Genomic DNA, 25,283 nt, shown 5'->3' on the forward strand with positions numbered 1-25,283 from the left:
CCCGCTCCCATCATATGCTAATGACTAATGAGCACTTTGAAGTCAAGAAGGCTGGCTCTTGCATCCTTCAAGTCAAGTTCGATGCACCCTCTTCCTACCTCCTGTCCCTTGAGTGACATTCGGGAGCAGTGGCAACGTCATCCCATCACCTCTCTACAGGCATACCCTGTGTCCTCTGGGGCGCCTGCGCAGTGAAGCTGAGTGTACAGCGCCTGGCTTCAGTGCTTCTCTGCTTGTGTGCAGTGACGGTGCACTCTTGTTCATCCAGGATGGGTGCAAACCTTACAGACTGTCCCGCTTTTCTGGCACAGAGAACTGCTGAAGCCAGGAGCTGTACACCGAGCTTCACTGCACAGGCGCCCAGGGGGAGACAAAACGTGGAAAGGTGAGGGGATGATGTTGCCACTTCTCTGAAACGTCAAACAAGGGGCAGGAAGAGGGTGCATCAAGCTATGTACGTCAGGTCAGGCCAAGTGTATTTTCTAGATGCCACCATTAAAAAGTGATTTGGCATAACTTTTATATAATTTTATATTTTTTGAAATGTTGCTTAAAATATATATGATATTGTTGAAATTGGCCAATTCCGAACTCTTGTATCCTGCATGTGTCTGATTATTTCTGCCAGGCGAGACGCAGATGGCATCTTGTGGCGAGGCACCTGGGACAGCACAGATGGCATGGACCAAGCCGCGTGTTATTGCTGATCTTGTGAATGGAGCTGGGATTAGCGGCATGAGAGGGGCAGGGGTCGATTGCTTGCTAGAGGTTAAGAACCTTGTGTTGGTATCAGGTGCACAAAAGCAGATTTTCTCAGAATGGCTTCTAACATGTCACACAAGGGTCATGTTTGGATGTAGCTGAAGCTGTAATGAGGAGCGGCACTGCTAATGGGCTTTCAGCTGCCTAAAATAGCGTGGCTTAAAGGCGAACTCTGGGGAAACTTCTTCAAACTCCACATTGATACATTTACAGTTGTGTTCAAAATAATAGCAGTCAGACATCACTAACCTGATCAATCACTGTTTTTGGTAGAAATTATATTTCTACATGGCAAATAATTTACTAGCAGGTGTAGTAGAGTAATGGAAATCCAACAGTCACGACATGCATGCTGCTGATGTAATTCAATCACTTAGTGAAAGGGTCATGTTCAAAATAATAGCAGTGTGGCGTTCAATGAGTGAGGTCATTCATTCTTTGAAAAACAGGTGCCAATTATTGCCCTTATTTAGGGAAGGAAGGCAGCAAATGTTGTATATGCTGGTTACAGTGCATTTCTCTCTGAAATTCTGAGGAAAATGGGTCATTCCAGACATTGTTCAGAAGAACAGCGTACCTTGATTAAAAAGTTGATTGGAGAGGGGAAAACATACAAAGAAGTGCAGAAATTGATAGACTGCTCAGCTAAAATGATCGCAAATGCTTTAAAATGGCAACCAAAACCTGAAAGACGTGGAAGAAAGCGAAAAACTACCATTCGAATGAATAGAAGAATAGTCACAATGGCAAGGACTCAGCCAACAATCAGCTCCAGGAAGATCAGAGACGGTCTGAAGTTACCTGTGAGTCCTGTTACTATTAGAAGCCGAGCTATCTGCAAGAAGCCCCCGCAAAGTCCCACTGTGGGAAAAAAGACTTGTGCTGAAGAGGTTACAATTTCCCACAGATCACATTGACGGCCTAAAGAGACATTTTGTGGACTGATGGAAGTAAGATTGTTCTTTTTGGGTCTAATGGCCGGAGACAGTTTGTCAGACGACCCCCAAACACTGAATTAAAGCTACAGTTCACTGTGAAGCATGGTGGACAAGCATCATGATATGGGGATGTGTCTTATACTGCGGTGTTGGGCCTATTTATCACATACCAGGGATCATGGATCAGTTTGAATACAGCAGAACACTTGAAGAGGTCATGCTGCCTTATGCTGAAGAGGAAATGCCCTTGAAATGGGTGTTCCAACAAGACAACGACCCCAAACACACCAGTAAACGTCCAACATCTTGGTTCCAGACCAACAAGATTGACGTTATGGAGCGGCCGGCCCAATCCCCGGATCTTAATCCAATAGAAAACTTGTGGGGTGACATCAAAAATGCAGTTTCTGAGGCAAAACCAAGAACTAGAGAAGAACTGTGGGATGTAGTCCAATCATCCTGGGCAGGAATACCTGGTCACAGGGGCAGAAGGTGGTCGACTCCGAGCAGCACAGACGTCCAGCAGTTCTCAGAAACAGCGGTTATACAACTAACTATTAGTGAAGGGATTCAGAGGAAAGCAAAATCTTCAAACATTTCTCAGTTTATATAGTGAATGTGTGAGTTTGTAAAGAAGAATACAAACACTGCTATTTTTTTGAACAGTCTAATATTCACTTTTCTTTAAACATAAATTTGATATATTTTCTTCACATTGTGATTTGGAATAGAATGTGTAGTGTTCCCAATGAATTTGTGTGGATGGAAATAGAAGCCATTAGAAGGATTTTGAGCTTTATTCACTTTTTTAAAAACACTGCTATTATTTTGAACACAACTGTATGTTTGAGTGGTCGCCTAGCAACATGCACTGCAGTGGGTGACACCACTCCATGTCCATACTGATGGAATCAATGATCAGTTCTGAACATTAATGTTGTTGATCCCCTCTGTAATCTGGGGCCTCTAAAAGGCCTCAGGTGGCGCCACCCAGGGACAAGTCGGGGTGGAGGTCTTGGACAATGACATTAACTATCTCCTCAGTGCCTAGTGTCTGTAGCCTCTGAGAGGCCGGTGCAGGCCGTGCAATGACGTCATAATCGCTCCTGCAGCAAACAGCTCAAGACACAGACCGGAATTTTTGGGGAATTTTTTATTTTATTTGGCAGCATGATGTTGGCCACTAAGGACCGGGGTATTATTATAACATTGTTTCCACTGGAGCACTGAATAGGGGTATTTTGTACTTGCATACATTACGGGGGGCACTATGGGGACATCAGTTCTGGTACTGGCACACATAATTAGGGGGCATTTTTTCTATTGGCACACATTATAGAGGGCTATTTTGTACTGGCAATCATTGTAAGGCGGGTATTTATTGTACTGATAAGATAAGATAAGATGCCTTTATTGTCACTGTACAATACAATGTACAATGCAATGAAATGTTGTTTGGAGTAATCCTACTGATACAAGTTATAAGGGACATTTTTGTACTGGCACACATTGTAAGGGAGTATTTTTTTTGCTACTGGCACATATATTAAGGAGCTATTTTTGTATTGGCATACATTCTAAGGGGGTATTTTTGTACTGGCACACATTATAAGGGGGTATTTTTGTACTGGCACAAATTAAAAGGGGGTATTTTTGTACTGGCACACATTGTAAGGGGGTATTGTTTGTACTGCCGCACATTATAAGGGGAGATTTTTTTGTACTCGCTCACATTATTAGGGGGCAATTTTTCTACTACCATACATTATAAGGAGGTATTTTTTGTAATGGCACACATTAGGGGGCATAGTATTCTACTGGCGCACATTATAGGGGGAATTATTACTACTGAGGGGCTATGGGGGACATGATCACTAGTATGGGTACCATGGGGACATTACTACTTCTGGGGCACAATGGTGGCATTATTACTATTGGGCACATTGTTGACAATAAGTGCACTCTGGCAGATAACTATTACTATTTGTGGCACTTTGGGGAGCACTATTGCTGTGGGGGCACCCTGGTACAGTATCAGCTTAGCATAATTATTTTTTGGGGGACATTATGTTTACACTGTTAGTATTGGACACCATTTGCTGGGCACAGTTATTTTTTTAGGGCACTGTGTGCCAATAATTATTGAATGGGGCACTATCTGTGTAATACTAGTATTTTCAGGGGGGCTGTTTCTGCAGTGTAGTATTGGGGGGCAGGGAATGTTCAGAAGTTGGGGAGAATGATGAAAAAGTAGGAAATTTAGATATCTGTTCGTCAAACTCTACAGAGAGAAGAGATGGCTGAAAGGAATAATCATGGTGGTCTGGTCTGAATGGAGAAGATGAGGAAAGAGACATCACTGGATGTAAGAGGTACATATGTGGCGCTGTATTACCCTGTATGTTTTGTAGCGCTGTATGTAATGTTTTCCAAATACGTCTTTAACAGTAGGGATGGAGGGAAGGGGTTAGGTTGAGAATTTGGCATAGGGGGTGCCGTTTCAGGCTAGGTGCACCCATTCCTACCAACCACTATGACTAATTACAAATTTAGTATGAAAATTGCATTGGATGAACACTTTATTACAGGCCCTGCACTGGCGAAGAGCTACTGGCACCTCTTGGCTATGGGTATTTGGGCACCACCCTATTGGTCATTTGGCCCCTGAGGTTTGGCTAACTATACCCTGACATCAATGCAGAATAGCTAAATATTAACCAGGACCCAGATTGTGAGGCTGCTGGGCCCTATTGCAAAATCTGTACCGGGCCCCCCACCTACCATGTGTCATTTATAATACCAACGTCTTTTTACGTGGTAGAGGCCTTTGGGCCACCTCCGGCACCAGGGCCTGGGTGCAATTGTTTCCTTTGTAAGGCCCGCCCTGGAAACATCCAAACCCACCCATATGGGAACCCCCATTTACATAAGCCCCACTTATTTTTTGACCCAGCTCAAATTTGCCAGGACTGTCCATGAAAATTTGAGACCGTTGGCAACTATGGTAACTAAACCTCTGTCCAGATTGCCTAGACTGGACATAAGGCGTAACATGAAGCTCCCCCAATTACCATATATAATTCTGGTGTCTTAAGACCTGCTATGTCTGCACACCCCATCCCTGCAGTGGATTCAAGTATACCAAACCCCATGTCTACATAGGTTTTCAGCCTTGTGATATAAACAAGAATGGTCCCATTCACTGACAGCTATCAGTGATCTTGTAAATGGTGACACAAGATGCAGAGTTTTATACAATGATGAAGCTTTATTTATAGATAAAAATAAAAAAAATAAAAAATCGGTCAGGCCTGTTCACTAAGTCGTCCGAACTGCCCCTTTGAAAGATAAATTGAAACACTTCACCACCAGGGGGCGAGAGAGAGACATAAAAAATTGCACTCTCTGAGCAGGAAATCAGCAGAATTCCGATGTAGGCTTTGGATGTGTATTGTGTATAAGACATAAGATAGCTGGGCCGTGTCATCTTGACCTCCCGACGTTCCTTAAATCCAATTTAAGGGGTAGAATTAAACAGAAGAAATCTTTCATGAAATCATGGGCTTTTGAACCAGTAGGGGGCAGCAAAGAAATGTGGGGCATCTCGGTGGCTCAGTGGATTCGATCCTAGCGCTGGGGTCCTGGGTTCGAATCCAACCAAGGACAACATCTGCATGGAGTTTGTATGCTCTCCCCGTGTTTTTGTGGGTTTCCTCCGGTTTCTTAGATTGTGAGCCCCATTTTGGACAGCTTGATACTAATGTCTGTAAAGCGCTGTGGAATATGTCAGCGCTATATAAGGGAGTATAATAAATGTAAAACGCAGACAATCTGCAGAATTCTATATGCAGCTTTGGATGTGAATGGTGTGTAACACATAAGGTAAGTGATGATAGACAGTGATCAGTTGGGCACTGCCATTTTGACCTCTAGACATTCCTTTCTTTGGGCTATTAGAAATGGCAGAAATAGTTAGGATTAGCCAGGGAGGGCTGCTTTTTGCTCATCAGTATACTTTAAAGACCCTGAACCAGCAGGGGGCAGCAAAGAGGTGTAAGATATTACAGCCCGGATCTAACTGGAAAACAGCAAACTTCTGAATGCAGCTTTGGATGTGATTAGTGGATATGGCATAATGTAATCTAAATGATGATGAAAGGTGGTCCGTTGGGTACTGCCACCCTGAAGAGGTTGTCCAAGTGGTTAAAACTGATGACCTGACCTCTAGTAGGTGGGGGTCCGACTCCCGGCACCCTCACCGATCAGCTGTTTGAAAACACCACAGTGCTCACGGAGCATCTTCCTAGGTCAGTGACGTCACGTTTGTCGGTCACGTGGCCTAAGAGCCGCTCAGACCCATCCAAGTGAATGGGCCTGAGCTGCTATACCAATCGCAGCCACTATACGATGGATGGCGCTGTGCTTGGTGAGCTGCGAAGAGGCTGCAGCGCTTACAGGAGCATCAGCGGGGGTGCCGGGCATTGGAGGTCCACCAATCACCTACTGATGAACTATCCAGACAACGTACTTTGCTGCTCACTGAACTAGCAGGGGGCAGCAAAGAGACATAAAATACTATAGGAAACATAGATGTAATGACTGTAACTGATGCAGAAATCTTGACCTTCTCACCAATATTTTGGGATATCACGGTGCCAGTTTACACTGAATGTTGTAGGCCTCCACCCAATATTGCAATAAATTATTTATTCCCACATTGAAAATGCAAAAAAATATGAATGTCCTATGGAAAATGAGATGGTATCACAGCAGTCACGCCTGGATCATCTGCGGCACCACGGGCAGGGTCAGGCCTGCAGAGAAGATAGAGAGAGGTTTAGAAGGTGGAGACGGGCACAGTATGCAAGGGAAAAGCACACCCAAGGGTCATTACAGCCATACAGGTTGTCCCCCAGCTTTCACATAGTAAGAAAAGCAAAGGCGGCCATATTGGCAGTCACCCAGCTTTCCCATAAACAGACATAACTATGTCCAGGGTTATTAATAAGATTTTGCTCCAGGCAGTAAATGAGATTAGTGTGAGGAACTGACCTGCAAGTGGATCTCCTTCTCCTCCGACACTTCCTTTTCCTGTGGAAGATATGAATTAAAGGGACAATAAGAGCAGACCCATGTGTAGGTGAATGTCAATGGAGAACGTAGCGGTGAGGAGGACGGGCCTTCTTCTGGGCTTCCCATTATACAACTGAAAATCAACCTGACGTGGCTGATAACAGAGAGCAGCAGCACAATGGCTGGGTCCAGTCATATCGGGAGATCTACACAGACTCGCTCAGCAGTAATCTATTCAATATGGCGGCTACTGATCAACACTAAGGTCTGGTTTAGGGTCTTTAGTATGGTGGTCTGGCCTGGGATCTGTATAAAGAAGGGTCTGTATTTCCCCTGGGGGTCTGGTCTTGGCACCTTAGAGGGCCTGTATTTATTTATTTAGGGGTCTGGTCTTGTCTCTGTAGGGGATCTGTATTTACTCTGGGGGTCTGGTCTTGGCTCTGTAGGGATCTGTATTTACTCTGGGGGTCTGGTCTTGGCTCTGTAGGGATCTGTATTTACTCTGGGGGTCTGGTCTTGTCTCTGTAGGGGATCTGTATTTACTCTGGGGGTCTGGTCTTGGATCTGTAGGGGGTCTGTATTTATTTTGGGGGTCTAGTCTTGGCTCTGTATTTACTCTGGGGGTCTGGTCTTGGCTCTGTGGGGGATCTGTATTTACTCTGGGGGTCTGGTCTTGGCTCTGTAGGGGATCTGTATTTACTCTGGGGGTCTGGTCTTGGCTCTGTAGGGGGTCTGTATTTATTTTGGGGTCTAGTCTTGGCTCTGTATTTACTCTGGGGGTCTGGTCTTGTCTCTGTAGGGGATCTGTATTTACTCTGGTGGTCTGGTCTTGTCTCTGTAGGGGATCTGTATTTACTCTGGGGGTCTGGTCTTGTCTCTGTAGGGGATCTGTATTTACTCTGGGGGTCTGGTCTTGGCTCTGTAGGGGGTCTGTATTTATTTTGGGGTCTAGTCTTGGCTCTGTATTTACTCTGGGGGTCTGGTCTTGTCTCTGTAGGGGATCTGTATTTACTCTGGGGGTCTGGTCTTGGCTCTGTAGGGGATCTGTATTTACTCTGGGGGTCTGGTCTTGTCTCTGTAGGGGATCTGTATTTACTCTGAGGGTCTGGTCTTGTCTCTGTAGGGGATCTGTATTTACTCTGGGGGTCTGGTCTTGTCTCTGTAGGGAGTCTGTATTTACTCTGGGGGTCTGGTCTTGTCTCTGTAGGGGATCTGTATTTACTCTGGGGGTCTGGTCTTGGCTCTGTAGGGGATCTGTATTTACTCTGGGGGTCTGGTCTTGTCTCTGTAGGGGATCTGTATTTACTCTGGGGGTCTGGTCTTGTCTCTGTAGGGGATCTGTATTTACTCTGGGGGTCTGGTCTTGGCACCTTAAAGGGCCTGTATTTATTTATTTAGGGGGTCTGGTCTTGGATCTGTAGGGGGTCTGTATTTATTTTGGGGGTCTAGTCTTGGCTCTGTATTTACTCTGGGGGTCTGGTCTTGGCTCTGTAGGGGATCTGTATTTACTCTGGGGGTCTGGTCTTGGCTCTGTAGGGGGTCTGTATTTATTTAGGGGGTCTTTATTTATTCTGGGGGTCTAGTCTGGGGCTCTGTGTTTATTAAGGGAGTCTGTATTTATTTAGGGGTCTAGTCTCGGTTCTGTATTTATTTCGGGGGTCTGTATTTATTCTGGGGGTCTGTATTTATTCTGGGGGTCTAGTCTTGGCTCTGTATTTATTTAGGTGTCCGTATTTATTTAGGAAGTTTAGTATGGGGTGTGTATTAGCTTACTAGGTCTGTACTTATTTAGGGGGTCTTTATTTGTGCACATCAAAGGGTCTGTATTTGTTCTGGGGTGTATATTTCAGGGAAATGGTTTGGGGTCTGTATTTATTTAGGGGGTGTGTGTTTTTTCAATGGGGTCTGGGAGTCTATGGATGATTTGGGGTCTGTGGATGTATAGGGGATCTGTATTCGTTGTGATGTGTGATGAGGGGGGTCATATACACTATTTGTGATTTAAATGCTGTGGAATTAGGCAAGCATTTGAAAAATGGGTGGAACAATATTCCAAAAACTTTACAGGACTGTGTGCCCCCTTCTCTGATGTCCCTTCCTAAAAGTTGACTCAACAGATGTGTCCACTTCCTCCTCATGCAGAGCAGAATTAATCAATCATTGCTGGATGAAATGTGAACCAGAGACACTAAAGTTACTGGCACCATCACCGCTGTGCCAGGAGGAGGCGCTCTTCCAAACAAAATGTGTATGTTACATGTCATAACAGGACATAAGAACCACTGAACATAATACCTGGTCCTCGTCCCCTGCCTGCTTCTTCACTTCCTGCTCTCTTCGCTTGCGCTCAGCCTCGATGATCTCAAAGAATTCCTTCTCAGCCTTGGCGATCAACTCCTCCATGTTCTCCTCAGGTTTATCATCCTTGGTTTCCTCCTCTTTGCTCGGCTCAGCTTTGCTCCGCTCCTTCAGACGCATCTCGCGGTGTCGAGCCTCCAAGATCTTCTCTCGTTTTGTCTCTCTTTCAAACATCTATGAATGACGGAGTGAGACTGTGCAATATGGACACTTACCAGAATGCAAAACACTAAAACAGGCACCTTCCAGACACTGAACAATCAGGGAATGCCGGGGGATTCCACCTCTGAAGCCTGCAGAATTGTGAACGCAGCAGTAACTCAGTATGTGACCGAACTTACAGCAGTGGCGATGTTCTTCTCATTTCTCTGCATTGTGCACAGTCCAGGAGACAGCTCCAGCAGAGTTGTCAGACCCATCTTAGAGCCGCAAGCTACAAACCGGCCATTATCTTGGAAGCGAAGGCTGTAGAGTGCCTCATCACAAACCTGTGGTAGGAAGACAGAATGTGGGTAAATGTCGGCCAGTTCCTTTCAAGGGTCAACATAGGTAGTAGTCCTTCCATAGAACATAAGGAAGCCTCTAACGCTCTCCAGTCCCCACTACAAACCAAGTTAGTACCTTCAGGCTCAGGGAGGGGTTGTTCTGCTTGAATAAATAGTCCCAAACATCTAAGGTCCCATCCATCTTGGTGGTAAGGAACACAGAAGGTCGTACTGGACTCCAGGCGGCATCTGTTAGGTAACTTGTGTGATACCTGGAGAAGGAAGAACAAAATCTGCTGGGTATATGCCAAGTTATATTCTGGCACGCTCAGTCAGATTTGTAGGCAGTCACAGCAACATACATTCTTATCAATTAAAAAGTCTCTGATGCTGGACAAGGACAGGAGATTATAGAAGAGAATGTGATCTGACAGGTAAGATTTCTTAGGCGTTAATACACAATTGGAATCTCAAAGCGATGGTAGGAGCGGCTAATTATTTGTCCCATGAAGACATCTTATACCCTATCCACAGGATAGAGGATAAGTGTCTGATCAGTGGGGATCTAACTGCTGGGTCCCTGATGATCACGAGAACGGGAACCCATGCTCCCCATTTGCATGATGCAGAAGTCATGCATGCGTGTCTGCCGCAACACTGAACTCTATAGGACTGCCGGAGTACAAGCGCTATCTCCAGCAGCACCGCAGAGCTTAATGGAGCGGCAGCACACGTGTGACCGCCCCTGTTCTCGCGATCAGCGGGGGTCCAGCAGTTAGACCCCCACCGATCAGACACTTATGCTTTATCCTGCGGATAGGGTATTAGATGTGTTCATGGGAGATCCCCTTTAATAGACCATCTCAGACTACTGGAGGTACCATGGCTGTTACTGGAGAACTGTGGCTGATGTTTGGAGCACTGGGGCTGTTACTGGGAGCACTGTGGCATGATAGTATTATTGGGGGGGGGGGGGGGGGCTGTGGTACTGCAGACCAGTTCGTAGCAATCTGTCTGTATTTGTACAATGTATTTCTATCTATTCAGATGTTTGTCCTCACATTGTTGGACATTTTTTTTATCAGGCAGAACTGCAAAGCATTATTTTCCAGCCCCCTACACCGGCACTGGCATCCTGGCAGGAGGGCCTCCTGTGGGCACAAGCCCTGTGCATAACTCTCAGTATTACCTAGTTATAATATCTTACTTAGTCCACATGATGGAGGACTCCCGAGAGTCTTCTGACCAAATGCGAGCCGTCCAGTCTCCTACTGTCAGGAAATTTTTGGGGAAGAATGGATTCCTCTGTACTGCATAAATGGGGCCATGGTGACCGCTGTAAGTGCACACAATCTTTTCAGCAGGGGTCTTGGCCTTTCGGTTGCAGGATATCACCATGCCTTGTTCTGTCCCCACCATAAACTTGGTTGGCTATGATAAAATGAAGAACAATTTAGAAACACTCTGGGTTACAACCCAAAATCAACTTAGTCCTATGTATTCTGGTGCTGTTGTCACATAATCTCCTCCAGGCTGTTTATTAGATGATGCAAGTCTACTGACAACTAATCACTTCGGCCCCTGCTTGCCGTAGACTAGAGTTTGGAAATGGCTTGTGATGTGCATGCTGCTGCATTGGGCACAGGCTGTAGCCTCTCCTGGACCTCTTCTTAATCCAGACTCCTGAATCTTCATTAAAGTTTAGAAGAATCTACTGTATCTAACCATAGCTTCAGATAGATGTCAACTTGAACTAGCCTTGCCTTTGTCATGCCTGGGCATGGAATCATGGGACATGTAGTCGTAAGACTCCAGTAATGTATCATTCACTTACGATGGTTGGCTCAAACTCTAGGGCGATGCCACCTAAAGCCAAGTCAAGATTCCCTTTCTTTGTGATGTCCAAGATCAGCTTCTCTGTTGGCTCGCTCATCTTTCGTAAGTCCCACCATAAGACCTGTATCCAAAATTCAGAAAAAAAAAAAAACATTAATTACTTTCTAGACAAGGTATTTTTATGGCAATGCAATCCCACTAGACGGGATCGTAAAGAGATTTTCTGCAGTGCATACCCTCGTTCCATGGGGCAGATTCCCATGGTGACTACTTGATCATGGGTGCTGCTGCTATCAGGCCCAGGGGAAAGGAGGGTCCTAGTCCAGGGTTGGTCTAGGACCAGAAATGCAAAAAGGGGAAGTAGAGTCCAGAGGGTCATGCTGTTCTTCCTTCATATAATGAGAAGGGGGGGACGACGACAAAAGGACATAGCCCTTCATGCAATATAAGAGAATGATGGATGATGTGATCCACCCCCCTAAAGTTTTCCTATAACAAAAAAAAAAAAGTTCTACAGGTCACCTGTCCATCGGTGGAAGTCGAGAAACACTCTGTTCCAGTTTTTGACTGCAGCCATATGACCTTGTACACAGGATCGCGGTGACTATGTTCGATGACAGACAGCTCCACCGGTTGTCCACCTTTCCGGGTGTCCCAATAACCTGGAAAACAAGAGGACGACATTACACATTGAAGAATGGGTCCTGTACAGATCCAGACCATAGGCGTTTATTCTGTATCAGACTCCTTCTTCTGCCCAATGAGTAGAGGCAGTAATCCTGTTAAACTCCACTTTTGACTTTTAACATATTTCTCAAACTATAATATGCACTTTTTAGAAAATCCCTGCGTCTTATAGTCCAAAGTCAGGGGGTTTAGCAGCTACTAAGGACTCTATCTCAGGCTGCATAGCAGATAGAGGTGTGAGCCAGGTCATGTTTTAAAGCTAAGAATCTGAGCTGTGCTAAACTTTAGAAACCAGGTCAGGAGTGACATCTGCATTCCTTTAGATACTCCAGGTCTTAGATTCTTAGCATCTCTAGCTGCTGTACAGCCTGAGATAGACCTTGTTGAAGTAGGACCCTCCCTTCAGGTGGCTCTCATGTCAGCCAGCATGGGAGACATGCTGACAGGCTGCAGAGAGATTAGATTAGGAGAGGCATAGATAATCCTCTCCCTGTGTAACTGTACATGATCCCAGGGGGTGGGATAACATGGACTTCTGTGAATGCTATCAACTCCCCCCATCATTCAGAGGGCGTACACTTGCAGACAAACACACAACTATCAATAAATTTTATATTTTACCCCGTCCCCATCCAATCTTTAGCATATAATACGAGGATCACTTCTCTAGCGATACCCGTTACTTGCTACAGTAATAGCTATAATGATTATCACTAGAAAGTAATATCTAAAATAATGAAAAAGATTTTCCTTAGTCATAAAAGACATTTTCGCTCACTGACTGTTGCCATAAATAATAGTTTTCAATTAGCTTCACCAACAAAAAAAAACAATCATAAAGTCGTACGTCGTACCACAAAATAGTACCAAAGAATCATCAACTTACCGCACGGAAAACAAGCCCTCATGAAGCTCCACTGACGCAAAAATAAAAAACCCAGACATATTTGGTATCGCCATAATCTTACTAACCCATGGAATAAATGTAAGGTGTTAGTTATGCTGATCTAGTGTGAAATAATTTTTCCATCTTTTTGTTGTTTAAAACCTGGAGGTGTCCTTTAGTCAAGTGCATCTTATAGTCTGAAAAATACTGTACCTTTCCTATGTAGTCAGTTAATTCAGCTTTGTAACATTACTGCATTACGTTGCTATCAGGTGGAAACCATCAACAAGCAGGTTAACTGTTGCTTTTGGGCTTTATCTAGTTTTTGCGCAGTATTAATCGGGCATTCAAGGTGTCAATGAACTCATTAGAGCCACAGACTATTCACAGCTGCAGATCATTATGCTCTCAAAGTTATACATACAGATCCATCTGCTTGATGATGGTTTCCACCTTTTTTTCTACATTGCAAATTAAACTTCATTAGATTAAGGGTTCGTTCACACGACCGTATGTCTTTTTCAGTGTTTTGCGGTCCATTTTTCCCGGATCCGTTTTTCTTTTTTTTTTTCAGTAGTGTTTCCAGTTCTGTTCTGATTTTCCGTTCCGTTTTTCCGTATGGCATATACAGTATACAGTAAATACATAGAAAAAATTGGGCTGGGCATAACATTTTCAATAGATGGTTCCGCAAAAACGGAACGGATACGGAAGACATATGGAGTACATTCCGTATGTGTTTTTTGTGGACCCATTGACTTGAATGGAGTCACGGAACGCGATTTGCGGGCAAAAATAGGACATGTTCTATCTTTCAAAGGAATGGAAAAATGGAAATATGGAAACGGAATGTATACGTAGTACATTCCTTTTTTTTTTGCGGAACCATTGAAATGAATGGTTCCGTATACGGAACGCAAAAAACGTTTGTGTGAACGAGCCCCAATGAAGAGATATTACAACTGATTACAGAGCTAGTGTTACTCAGAGGTGAGCTACACTTTAAGATCTGATTTAGGCCTCCTGCACACGACCGTTTTTTTTAAGGCCCGCAAAAACGGGGTCCGTAGGTCCGTGATCCGTGACCGTTTTTTCGTCCGTGGGTCTTTCTTGATTTTTGGAGGATCCACGGACATGAAAAATGAAAAAAAAATCTAAGTCAAGTTTGCCATTGAAATGATAAGAAAAAACGGACACGGATCATGAACACGGATCACGAACGCGGATGAAAATCTTGTGTGCATCCGTGATTTTTCACGGACCCATTGACTTGAATGGGTCCGCGAACCGTTGACCGTGAAAAAGGAAACACGGATCACGGATGCGGCTGCCAAACGGTGCATTTTCCGATTTTTCCACGGACCCATTGAAAGTCAATGGAGCCGCGAAAAAAAACCTGAAAACGGAACCACGGACGCGGATGCACACAACGGTCGTGTGCATGAGGCCTTGCGCCCCGTGGCCGTGCTGCGGCCCGCAAAATGCAGCTGCCACCGTGGGGCAGCCGCAGCGGATCGCGGACCCATTCACTTTAATGGGTCCGCAATCCGGCCGTTACACAAAAAGACAGGACATGTTCTATCCTTTTTGCGGAACGGAAGTACGGGACGGAACCCCCCTCGGAAGCACTCCGTAGTGCTTCCGTAGGGTTCCGTTCCGTGCTTCCGTTCCGCATCTCCATTGAAGTGAATGGATCTGCATCCGTGATGCGGAATGCACGCGGAACGGTGCCCGTGTATTGCGGATCTGCAAATGCAGTCCGCATTACGGCAACGGGAAGCACACGTTCGTGTGCAGGAGGCCTTAGACGACCGTCCCGATTTTACGCTCCCACCCATGCACTTGAATGTATGAGTCTTGAACGGTAATCAGACAAGAACAGTGCATTTTGCAAGTCTCTCCGCACAGACTGAATACTGAATGCCCCTAGCTAGTAAAGGACTAGGAAGGAGCACATCATCTTTGATATGATTCTCTACAGCAGACATCCTCAAACTGCGGCCCTACAGCTGTTGTAGAACTACAACTCCCACAATGCCCTGCTGTAGGCTGATACCTGTAGGCTGTTCGGGCATGCTGGGAGTTGTAGTTTTGCAACAGCTGGAGGGCCGCAGTTTGAGGATGCCTGCTCTACAGCCCTGGATTATATGTAAGTGATGGAACAGTCTTCTGCAAACGTTTGGGCATCTCTTGGTACATTGAAGGGTCACAAAATACACTGTCCAATTAAAGTAAAGCGCTGCGTAATATGTTGGCGCTATATAACTAAAGATTATTATTATTAATATATTATCATGAAATTATATCTGACTTGAAGCAAGCCTTCCACCACTAGAGGGCAGCAGTCACATGGTCAATGTCGCACTTACTGATCTGTCCATTGTAGCATCCTCCGACCAGGATGTGCGAGTCCTTGGGGTTGTATTCCAAGCTGACCAGAGGCGACACAGGCTTTAGGGTCAGCTCCGGCTTGTTTGGATTCTCTGCGTAACAGGGGGGGGGGGGGGGGGAAGCACGAATAGATATTAAAACTGTGTTTAGTTGGCATCACAAGTGGTGGACTCTCTCAATTGCATCTAGACTGTAAAAAATTAACTTTCCTCACCAATGTCCCAGATATAAGAGTCATAGCTCATGTCTTTGGGGGCCCTCTGGAACTCCAGACAGGAATATGCCACTGCCAGCTTCCTGCCACCATCAGGGTGCCAGGAGAGATGCGTGGCTGTGCGCTTGATCTCATTGGGGTCTCTGTTGGAAGAAGAGTGATACTGTATACATATAGGGGTATATATGGAATAACGCTGATCTAGAACAGTGATACTGTACACATGCGTATACAGTATATGGAGTATTGGTGATCTAGAACAGTGATAGTGTATACATATAGGGGTATATATGGAATAACGCTGATCTAGAACAGTGATACTGTACACATGCGTATACAGTATATGGAGTATTGGTGATCTAGAACAGTGATAGTGTATACATATAGGGGTATATATGGAATAACGCTGATCTAGTACAGTGATACTGTATACATATATGTGTATATAAGGCATGATAGTGATCTAGAACAGTGATAATGTAAACATGGGGTATATATGGAGTAATGGTGATCTAGTACAGTGATAATGGAAACATATATGTGTATATAAGGCATGATGGTGATCTAGAACAGTGATACTGTATACATATATGTGTATATAAGGCATGATGATGATCTAGAACAGTGATACTGCATACATATATGCGTGTATATGGCGTAATGGTGATCTAGAACAGTGATAGTGTATACATATGAGTATATATGGAAGGATGCTGATATAGAACAGCAATAGTGTATACATACAGTATATGTTTATATAAGGCATAATGATGATCTAGAACAGTGATATATATAGTGAAATGGTGATCTAGAACAGTGATACTGTATACATATATGTGTGTATATGGAGTAATGGTGATCTAGAACAGTGATAGCGTATACATACAGTATATGTGTATATAAGTCATAATGATGATCTAGGTATATGTGTATATATGGAATAATAGTGATTTAGAACAGTGATACTATATACATATATGTATATACAGTACAGTGATCTAGAACACTGATAGTGTATATATGACATTCAGATGATGTAGAACAGTGATATGATGTACTGTACATACATGTCTATATATGACATAAGGATGATCTAGAGCAGGAACCTAACTGCAGGCCTAGAACATCATTTCTCTTTAATCCAGAGGCAAGTTTATACTGTAGAGGGTAGTGTCCGGGCACTATTTACTAGAAAGTCTGGTGGGGGCTTCATCTTCCAGTCAATGAGCGGCACTGGTTCCCTGCCAGTATCATCTGGTGCCAGGAGACATGGTTTGTCCTAGCTCTGTATACTTGTCCTGTATGTAGACATGGATGGACACCAAAGCACAAGTACTTACCTGGTACCCTGCAAACGAAGACAAACCAAAACTCTTCAAGGGGTAAGACTTTCTTGTCTCAACCCCGTACTGATACAGAGCGGGCTGCCTCCCTACTGCGTCACGTAAACCATCTTGTCTATTAGCTGCGAGAAAGTCCTACGCGTTACCTGAACACGTTAATGGTCTTGGCAGAAGGCGCCTCGTCCATTCCTTCCAGCTCCTCCTCTTCTTCAAAGTACTCCTCGTAAATATTGATGGAGTTGTTCTGCTTGATGCAGTGCTCCATCACCTGGGATGACAAGATAACACAAAGCAGGCTGTAAATCAGGGGCCATCGCGCTCCTCTCCGCCTTTCTCCTCACTCTGTGGTTTCCAGGAGCGATGATTAGAGGACGATGTATTTCCTGCTATGTCAGCTACAATTCACCTAACAGGAGTGGTTTCGGGAAACCTAACAAGCTTCTACCATAACTATTCCTACAGCATCAGCTTCTATAGGGACCAAGAAAACCAAGACGTCAACTGGTGGAACAAGAGCTAAGGATAAATTTGAGACATGGTTGTCTAAAAGTCGACAACCCCATAAAAGAAGACCATCCTCAGGACCAGTTCTCCGTAAAGAAGGCCATCTTATAATCAGCTGCTGATTTTGGCATGGCCAGCCAATCATCTAACATGTATGAAGGTGTACTAACTCTCCTCGATGGCACATGTTGGGTGTAATAAGGATCAGGCTGTTGGATATCAACATGACCAGTCCTTTTGTGTTCAGGGGAAACAAGCTGCCGCCAGAGGTACTGGCTTACTGCCCTCTCCCATTCAGAACACATGCACACTTGGGTGACCCAAAAATGCATGTGTATGGAGGGAATGGAGGGATAGCTGTTGGTCGAACCAACACTGAAGATCACAAGAAGATCCTTGACCACATCATCCTAAACATTCCATTGGAAAAATATATGGACATCCTAGAGAAGACCCAACTCTTTGGATAAGACAATTAAAGAGCCTCTGTCAGCATGATCAACCCTATACAAACAGACACATTGCCTGGTAGGGTTGATCATGCTGAGTAAATGCTATATTTCTTTTTTCTTTAGGGTGAAGAATTGTGGAGATATATAACTTTTTATATTTATGCTAATGACCTATTTGGAGCACCAAGGGGCTGGCTGTAGCACTAGGACCACTGTCCACAGTCTCTGTGTACTCCTTTTGATTGACAGGGCTAGACATCTTGTCTAGCCCTGTGTTCTTGCTCCAGCCCCGAGTTGGCTTAGTGCCTGCATAGTAGTTCAGATGAACGCTGCTTTTCGAGCTTGGGAAGCAGAAGATCCATTGAGTAAGTGCCAGTTCGGCTTAGTGACTCAGTGCCTGCGCAGTGGATCAGATGAGACCTGCTCTCTGAACTCATCAGATCTACTGCGCAGGGGCCGAATCACTGAGCCAACTTGATGCTTGCACAATAGATCTGCTGCTTCCCAAGCTCAGAAAGCAGCGCTCATCTGATCCACTGCACAGGCGCCAAGCCTCTAAGCCGACTTGGCACTGGTGCGAGAAAACGTCTAGACGAGATGGCGAGCCCTGTCAATCAAAGGGGAGGGAGGAATACACTGGGCACAGGGGCGGTGCTCCTAGTGCTATGGCCAGCCCCACATAGGTCATAAATATGAAAAGTTATATATATATATATATCTACAACTATTCAAGAAAAATAGATAGTTTTGCTCAGCATGATCAACTCCTTCAGGCAATTTGCCTGGTTTAATAGGGTTGATGATGATGACAGATGCTCTTTATGCTAAGATAGGTAGGTGGAGAACCAGCAACAAGATGGACAGAGACAATCACAAAGATGATGGACATGATATTGAGAAGCTTAAATATTCAAGCAGAAGATGAGATAATCTGTAGAAACACTGGTAATCACCAAGGTTGGATATTGACGTGGAGGCCTATAATTCCATCAGACATTTGATACCTCAGAAGTTCTGATTGGTGATGGTCTGGGCGCTGAGAACCTGAAATGAAGGGAAGGAAGTGTCTAGCCGAGCTGAGCGCTGTACCCATTTGTCTTCGATTGGCTCTCCTTGTATGGATCCATAGAAAGTATGTGAGTCCAGACACCAAACACTTTGCTCTCTGAGGAGACCTAATCAAAGCCAAAAGGGCATATGGCTCAGCTGAGCACTTTTGCCCTTTCTTTTCAGTAATCAGTGGTGGTCTCAGCACCTGGACCATCATTAATTGCAAATTCTGACATGTAAAACGTTTGATAAAACAACAGTTAAATAAATGTAATGCAATGTGTAGTCGCTTTGGCCATTGACTCCCAGCAGCACATCCTTACATTGCCGAGCTGAGTGATGGTGGTGATATAATGGTCGTCCTTCTCCACTTTCTTCCTGTAACGAGAGGTTTGTTCCATTTCTTGTGGGCTAATGTCTTTCGGCCAGCCGCCTTCCACGTGGTTTATTCCTCGCACCTCCATTGCGAACCTTTCTGTGTTCACCTATAGAGGAAAACAGAAGGTTAGTCTGCAAATCCATACTTTAGATCCATTATAAACCTCTCAAGGTGAAGGTCCTTGTCTTCTAGCAGATATCACGAATGAGGATCCTTGAGTGAAAAGACCTTGAAACAACCAAGACGCTATGGTGCTCCTCTACGCCACTGATTTAATTGGTAGACTCATCAACCTTACTCAAGAAGCAAGCAGGTAGCACCCACCAGGAGCATCGCCTGAAAGACTCCCTTCTAGCTGGATCTCCACAAGGAGAATCTGGACCTCCTGAGAGCCCATAGAAAGATGAAGAACATTTCTATGGATCATGCAGCTTCATGAAATCCTTTGCTATCAGGGTTGGGCTGGTGCATCAAAGGTTCTAATGGGCCTATGAGGTCCAGCAGAAGACAATGGCTTCATGTTGGGGTTTGTCTTCAAATAATCTCATATCCATTATCATAGGAGGCCAAGAATGTGTTTGAACAGGGGAAGAACCCAAAGAATCTGAAGGAAAGCCATGCCAACAGGGAAAGAACATGCAAACCCCCTGCAGATGTTGCCCCTGGTTGGGTTTAGGTCCATGGACCCAGCTCTACAGGGCAAAAGACCAAACCAATCAGCTGTTGCATATACAATAGCAGCTCAAACCGCTTTGGCACGTGCCATGGAAGCGACTACACTGTGCCCCATAAATCTCAGCTCGGGTAAACAGAAAACCGATTGCTCTGAGATTTCTGCCAACTAACAAAACTCTCTGTAGCGTAATTAGCAGTAACTACTTAATGGCCGGGACATGATTAACTTATTAACATCACTAATTAGGATTTAGTGGAATTGCATTTTGCCAATCAATTACAGAGTCCTTGGCGTGATTTATACCCGTCTTGCTGTAATCTCGTCCCCCTGGCATTAGATAAACTAAGGCTGCCAGCTGCTCGTAGTGGCATCCAGAAGTGACATGATGTGAGGTATCATGACAGGGAACAGCTATATACCCTGTTAGCTGTGAGATATAGGAATAATAGAGGTTCCTATGAGATCTCAGTATGTCTCCCCCTACTGGCTGACCCTGGTATAACACTGGTGCACATATAGCACGGCTCTACCACTATAGTAGTAATCCTGTTCTTCCTTTGTCAAATTCGTCCCCGTCACACGAGAGGAGCCACTGATTGGTGGAATCGGGACTTCCTGTCAATAGGGAGTGGACATGGGAACATGGGGTGTTATATTAGGTAGCATGGCTAACACTAATATATATGGGCACTATTACTGACACGGGCATCACAAGGCTGCCACTGAGGCTAGTACGATTACATGGGCACTGTGGTTGCCACTGTTCTATAGGCAGTGTTATACAAGGCTGGCACTATTGTATGGGCATGTAGACTAGCAGTATTGTATGGGCGCTAGGGCTGACACTTTAATATGGCCGTTATAGCGGCAATATTGTACTGGCACTATGGCTTCGGCTATTAAAAGGGTATTAGGACTGGCAGAATTATATGGGCGTTATTATTTGGTACAACAGCAAGCACTATTATACAGGCATGTGGGCAGGCCGTATTATATGGACACTATGGCTGCCACTATTATATAGGCATTAGGGCTGGTCATTTTACGTGGGACCCATGACTGGCATTATTATTGTATAGGGGGCACTAGGTACAAATGTACTAGTGTATGGGCACTAGGGCTGTCGTGATTATAAGAGCATTAGGACTGGCAATATCATATGGGTACCGTGGCTGGTGCAATTATACAACAATATGAGATGGACACCATGGCTGACACTATTATGTGGCAATATGATACGGGCACCATGGCTGGTACTAATATATGGCAATATTTTATGGGCACTACAGCTGGTGCTATTATATGTCAATATTTTATGGGCACTATGGCTGGTATTATTATATGTCAATATGACATGGGCACTACGGCATGTACTATTATACAGCAATATGACATGGGCACTATGGCTGACACTTGTTATATCAGCATTAGGGTAAAAATACTGCATGGGTACTAAAGGTGGCACTAGTGTATGGGTGTCACCCCTTCTTTAAGTCGGTTCTCTGAGATTCGGTAAACCTTCCCTTCTCTATGGACGGGACATATCCCCGGAGAAGCCTGGATGCAGCAGCCATCACCAGTGCCACCTGCAGGTCTGTAAGAGTATGACACCACATAATATAAAAACGCTCATGGTCTCTGGCTCATACCTCGTGCTCGGACATGTTGTGGGCGCACTGGATGCCAATGTCACAGGGGTTCCTCTCTATGAAGTTCAGTGCCTGGGAGGGGTCGGGCAGTATGTCCACGTGCAGCTCTGCTGGGCGATCCGAAAAGTTGCATTGTCGCCCAAATTCGCTGCGTTTCCGCGTGTAGACGTAGACGATCTCCATGGTGCCTGGAGGGAAGGAGAGCAGGTAGACACTTGTGAGATCCTTGGGTCGCCCTCTTCTGTCAAACCAATTCATCCACCCAGCTTCTCTGGGATCCTGAATGACATATCGACCTCGCTATTTAGCACTGCATCCCCCTACTCTCACGTCACTACATAACTGGGCAAATTTGCCATTCTGGGGTCTAGGAAAGCTGAGTGACAACCTCTGTGGAAGCTGAGTGGGTTGTCACTCAGCATTTTTTGGAGATGCCAGTCAGTATTGTAGGAAAGCTGGGTGACAACATATGTGGGAGCTGCAATGGAGGCCGGGCCGTTCTAGATAAGTCAGCTTACAGCAACAGGAACATATTAAATCTACTACAGGGGATGTCACCCAGCTTTTCTGGACTCCTGAATGACATATCACTGTACCCCTGCATCCCCTACTCTCATATCACTACATCATTTGACCAGTTTGCCATTCAGGAGAGTAGGAAAGTCGGGTGACAACCTCCCTGGAACTGTAATGGAAGCCAGTCACTCAGCTTTCCCAAGATCCAGATACATTGGCTTACTTATGCAGCAATACAGAAACATTATACCGTATATACTACAGGGGGTGTCACCCAGCTTTTCTGGACTCCTGAATGACACATCACCGCATCCCCTACTCTCATGTCACTACATAATTGGATCAATTTGCCACTCAGGACTCTAGAAAAGTCGGGTGACTACTTCTGCGGAGCTGTAATGGAGGCCGGGCACTCAGCTTTCCCAAGATCCAGATAAAATGGCTTACTTATGGAGCAATACAGAAACATTATACCGTATATACTACAGGGGGTGTCACCCAGCTTTTCTAGACACCTGAATGACATATCTGCCTAAAGGCTCGTTCACACGACTGTTGCCCCTCCGTGCCCGTGCTGTGGACCGCAAATTGCGGTCCGCAATGCACGGGCACCGACCGTGGGCCAGCTGCATACGGATCGCGGACCCATTCGCTTGAATAGGTCCGCGATCCGTCCGTTCCGCAAAAAGATAGAGCAAATAGAGCACGGAACGGAACCCCAGGAAGCACCCCGTAGTCTTCCATTCCGTTCCTCATCTCCAGATTTGCGGACCCATTCAAGTGAATGGGGTCAGCATCCGTGATGCAGAATGCACACGGCCGGTGCCCCGTGTATTGCAGACCCGCCGTTTGCGAGTCGCAATTTGGCAGCGGAGGGGCAACGATCGTGTGAACGAGTCCTAAGTATGTATCACTACATTCCCTACTCTCATGTCACTACATAATTAGGCTGATTTGCCATTCCGGAGTCTAGGAAAGTAGGGTGACAACCTCTGTGGAGCTGCAATGGAGGCCAGGCACTCAGCTTTCCCAAGCTCCAGATACATTAGCTTAAATATGCAGCAATAAAGAAACATATATATCAAAGATAGAGTTCACCCAGCTTTTCTGGAGCCCTGAATGACATATCTGCCTAAGCATGTATCACTGCACAGCTGCAATGGAGGCCAGGCACTCAGCTTTCCAAAGATCCAGATAAATCTGCTTACTCATGATTTCACCCAGCTTTTCTGGACTTCTGAATGGCACATCACCGCACCCCCTACTCTCATGTCACTACATAATTGGACCAATTTGCCACTCAGGACTCTAGGAAAGTAGGGTGACTACCTCTGTGGAGCTGTAATGGAGGCCAGGCACTCAGCTTTCCCGAGATCCATATAAATTGGCTTATTCATGCAGCAATAAAGAAACATATATACTACAGGGAGATGTCACCCAGCTTTTCTGGACTCCTGAATGACATATCTTCCATGTACTTCCCAGTATAGCTGCATAATTGGGCCGATTTGCCACTCAGTGGTCTAGGAAAGTAGGACGACAACCTCCCCGGAGCTGTAATGGAGGTCAGGCACTCAGCTTTCCCAAAGGCGTAAAAAAAGCGTTTTTCAAAAACAAATCCTTGAGTCGTCGTCCTGCTGTTGGAAAAGCTGGGTGGCGACCAGCATGGCCGCCAGTACCGCTTCTACCTCTTATCACCCAGCTTTCCTGAAGAGTGCACGGACATAGCTACACAGGGACTGCACAGATTTGCCACGGAGAACTCTGGAAAAGCTGGGTGACGCCCCATGAGGGGCTGCAGCGGCCATTCAGGAGTCTGGGAAAGCTGGGTGACCACCAGAAATGATGAAAATCAGGACCTTTAGGTAAACCCCCCCCCTAACGACTACAATCACAGCACCACCGGAGCCATGCGGTGGCGGTGATTTACGAATGGCGGTACTGGTCATTGCTCTGGTAGGTGCCCCCTTTTTACCCCATATGCCCATATCACATGTCCCTCCTACCACAAGAGGGAAGCCAAGGATAAGAACTACAACTCCCAGCAGAGGGCTTGCTGAGACTTATAGTTCCACAGTGTAAGATGTCTATACCACCAGCCACGGAGGCTCAGGGGTTCCTGGAAATGATATTGACCCGCCAAACGTGCAGCTAAATACATAAACGAGTCATTAATATCCCGCGATCGCCATTACCTCTGCTGTGGTCGGTATTTTGTTCATAGGATGACCCACTAGAGTTGTGTACGGTATCCTAGCAACGCAAACGCCGGAAATGCCTGGGAACTCTAATGCGCATGCTCACTTAGCACTTCGGCTCCCTTACGCGCCATTTTAAGTGGTGGCGTTCCTCCAGAAACGTTAAAAATAAAAAAACGCACAATATAATCCGTAGGATTGCCAGTCAGTGGAGGCGTTTTTTTAATGGATGTTACGCCATATGATTTTGACGCTAATTTATTGAGCTCGTACGAAGGGTCTAGTTTTGTGGGTGTAGTTCTAGAGCACGCCGCTGGGTGGCAGTGTGTCCCCGCTAATCGTTGGGATTACCTTGAAAATGGAAGGATTATCAGGTTGGGGGACAGGTTTATTTTGGGATCAGATTTACATATGTGGATGGATTTTGGAGAATTTTTTAGGACTAGTAGAAGAGAAGATTATTCAGTGTCTCACTGCAAGCGCTTTAATATGAGCAATAGCATGACAGATCTCAAAATGTCTCTAATACTAAAAGAGAAGCGCAGGGGACGTGACAAGGGCTTCACATTTGTTCATTGACATGAGACCTTTTCTTCTGATGTCGTGATAGATGCAAAAATCTTAAATTCCAAAAATTCCCGCCAAGGAATGTGACAAAACCACAATAAGGACTCATGCACACAACCGTATGTAGTTTGCGGTCCACGAAAAAAACAGATCCGCAAAAAATACGGATGACGTCCGTGTGCATTCCATATATTGCGGAACGCAACAGCTGGCCCCTAATAGAACAGTCCTATCCTTGTCCATAATGCGGACAATAATAGGTAGGACAGGTTCTATTTTTGTGCGGAACGGACATACGGAAAAGGAATGCACAAGGAGT

At 45.3% G+C, this 25,283-nt stretch overlaps 1 protein-coding gene across 1 annotated transcript; it reads right to left on the minus strand.

Moving 5' to 3' along the window:
- Window positions 1–710: 710 nt before the first annotated feature.
- Window positions 711–24,443, minus strand: DNAI2 (dynein axonemal intermediate chain 2). Its single transcript, XM_040435779.1, has 15 exons — window positions 24,395–24,443; window positions 21,684–21,871; window positions 19,303–19,464; window positions 17,120–17,241; window positions 15,631–15,773; window positions 15,395–15,508; window positions 11,975–12,114; window positions 11,451–11,573; window positions 10,824–11,047; window positions 9,753–9,888; window positions 9,473–9,619; window positions 9,069–9,305; window positions 6,753–6,791; window positions 6,277–6,514; window positions 711–721 (listed from the first exon to the last, which is right to left on the minus strand). Exons 2-14 carry the CDS (start codon window positions 21,864–21,866, stop codon window positions 6,509–6,511), a joined length of 1,776 nt encoding a protein of 591 aa, XP_040291713.1. The 5' UTR covers window positions 21,867–21,871; window positions 24,395–24,443; the 3' UTR covers window positions 711–721; window positions 6,277–6,508.
- Between the last annotated feature and the right edge of the window lie 840 nt (window positions 24,444–25,283).

This window comes from Bufo bufo, chromosome 6, assembly GCF_905171765.1.
Source record: "Bufo bufo chromosome 6, aBufBuf1.1, whole genome shotgun sequence".
NCBI classification, from domain to species: Eukaryota; Metazoa; Chordata; class Amphibia; order Anura; family Bufonidae; genus Bufo; species Bufo bufo.

Bases quoted from the DNA above. Each gene is read 5' to 3' on its own strand.
- DNAI2 (XM_040435779.1), bottom strand. From the start codon at position 21,866: ATGGAGATCGTCTACGTCTACACGCGGAAACGCAGCGAATTTGGGCGA. The intron at 15,509-15,630 runs GTGAGGAAAGTT...CCTGTTACGCAG, and splicing joins CTCTTATATCTGGGACATTG to AGAATCCAAACAAGCCGGAG. The intron at 9,306-9,472 runs GTAAGTTCGGTC...CGTCATTCATAG, and splicing joins AGAAGAACATCGCCACTGCT to ATGTTTGAAAGAGAGACAAA.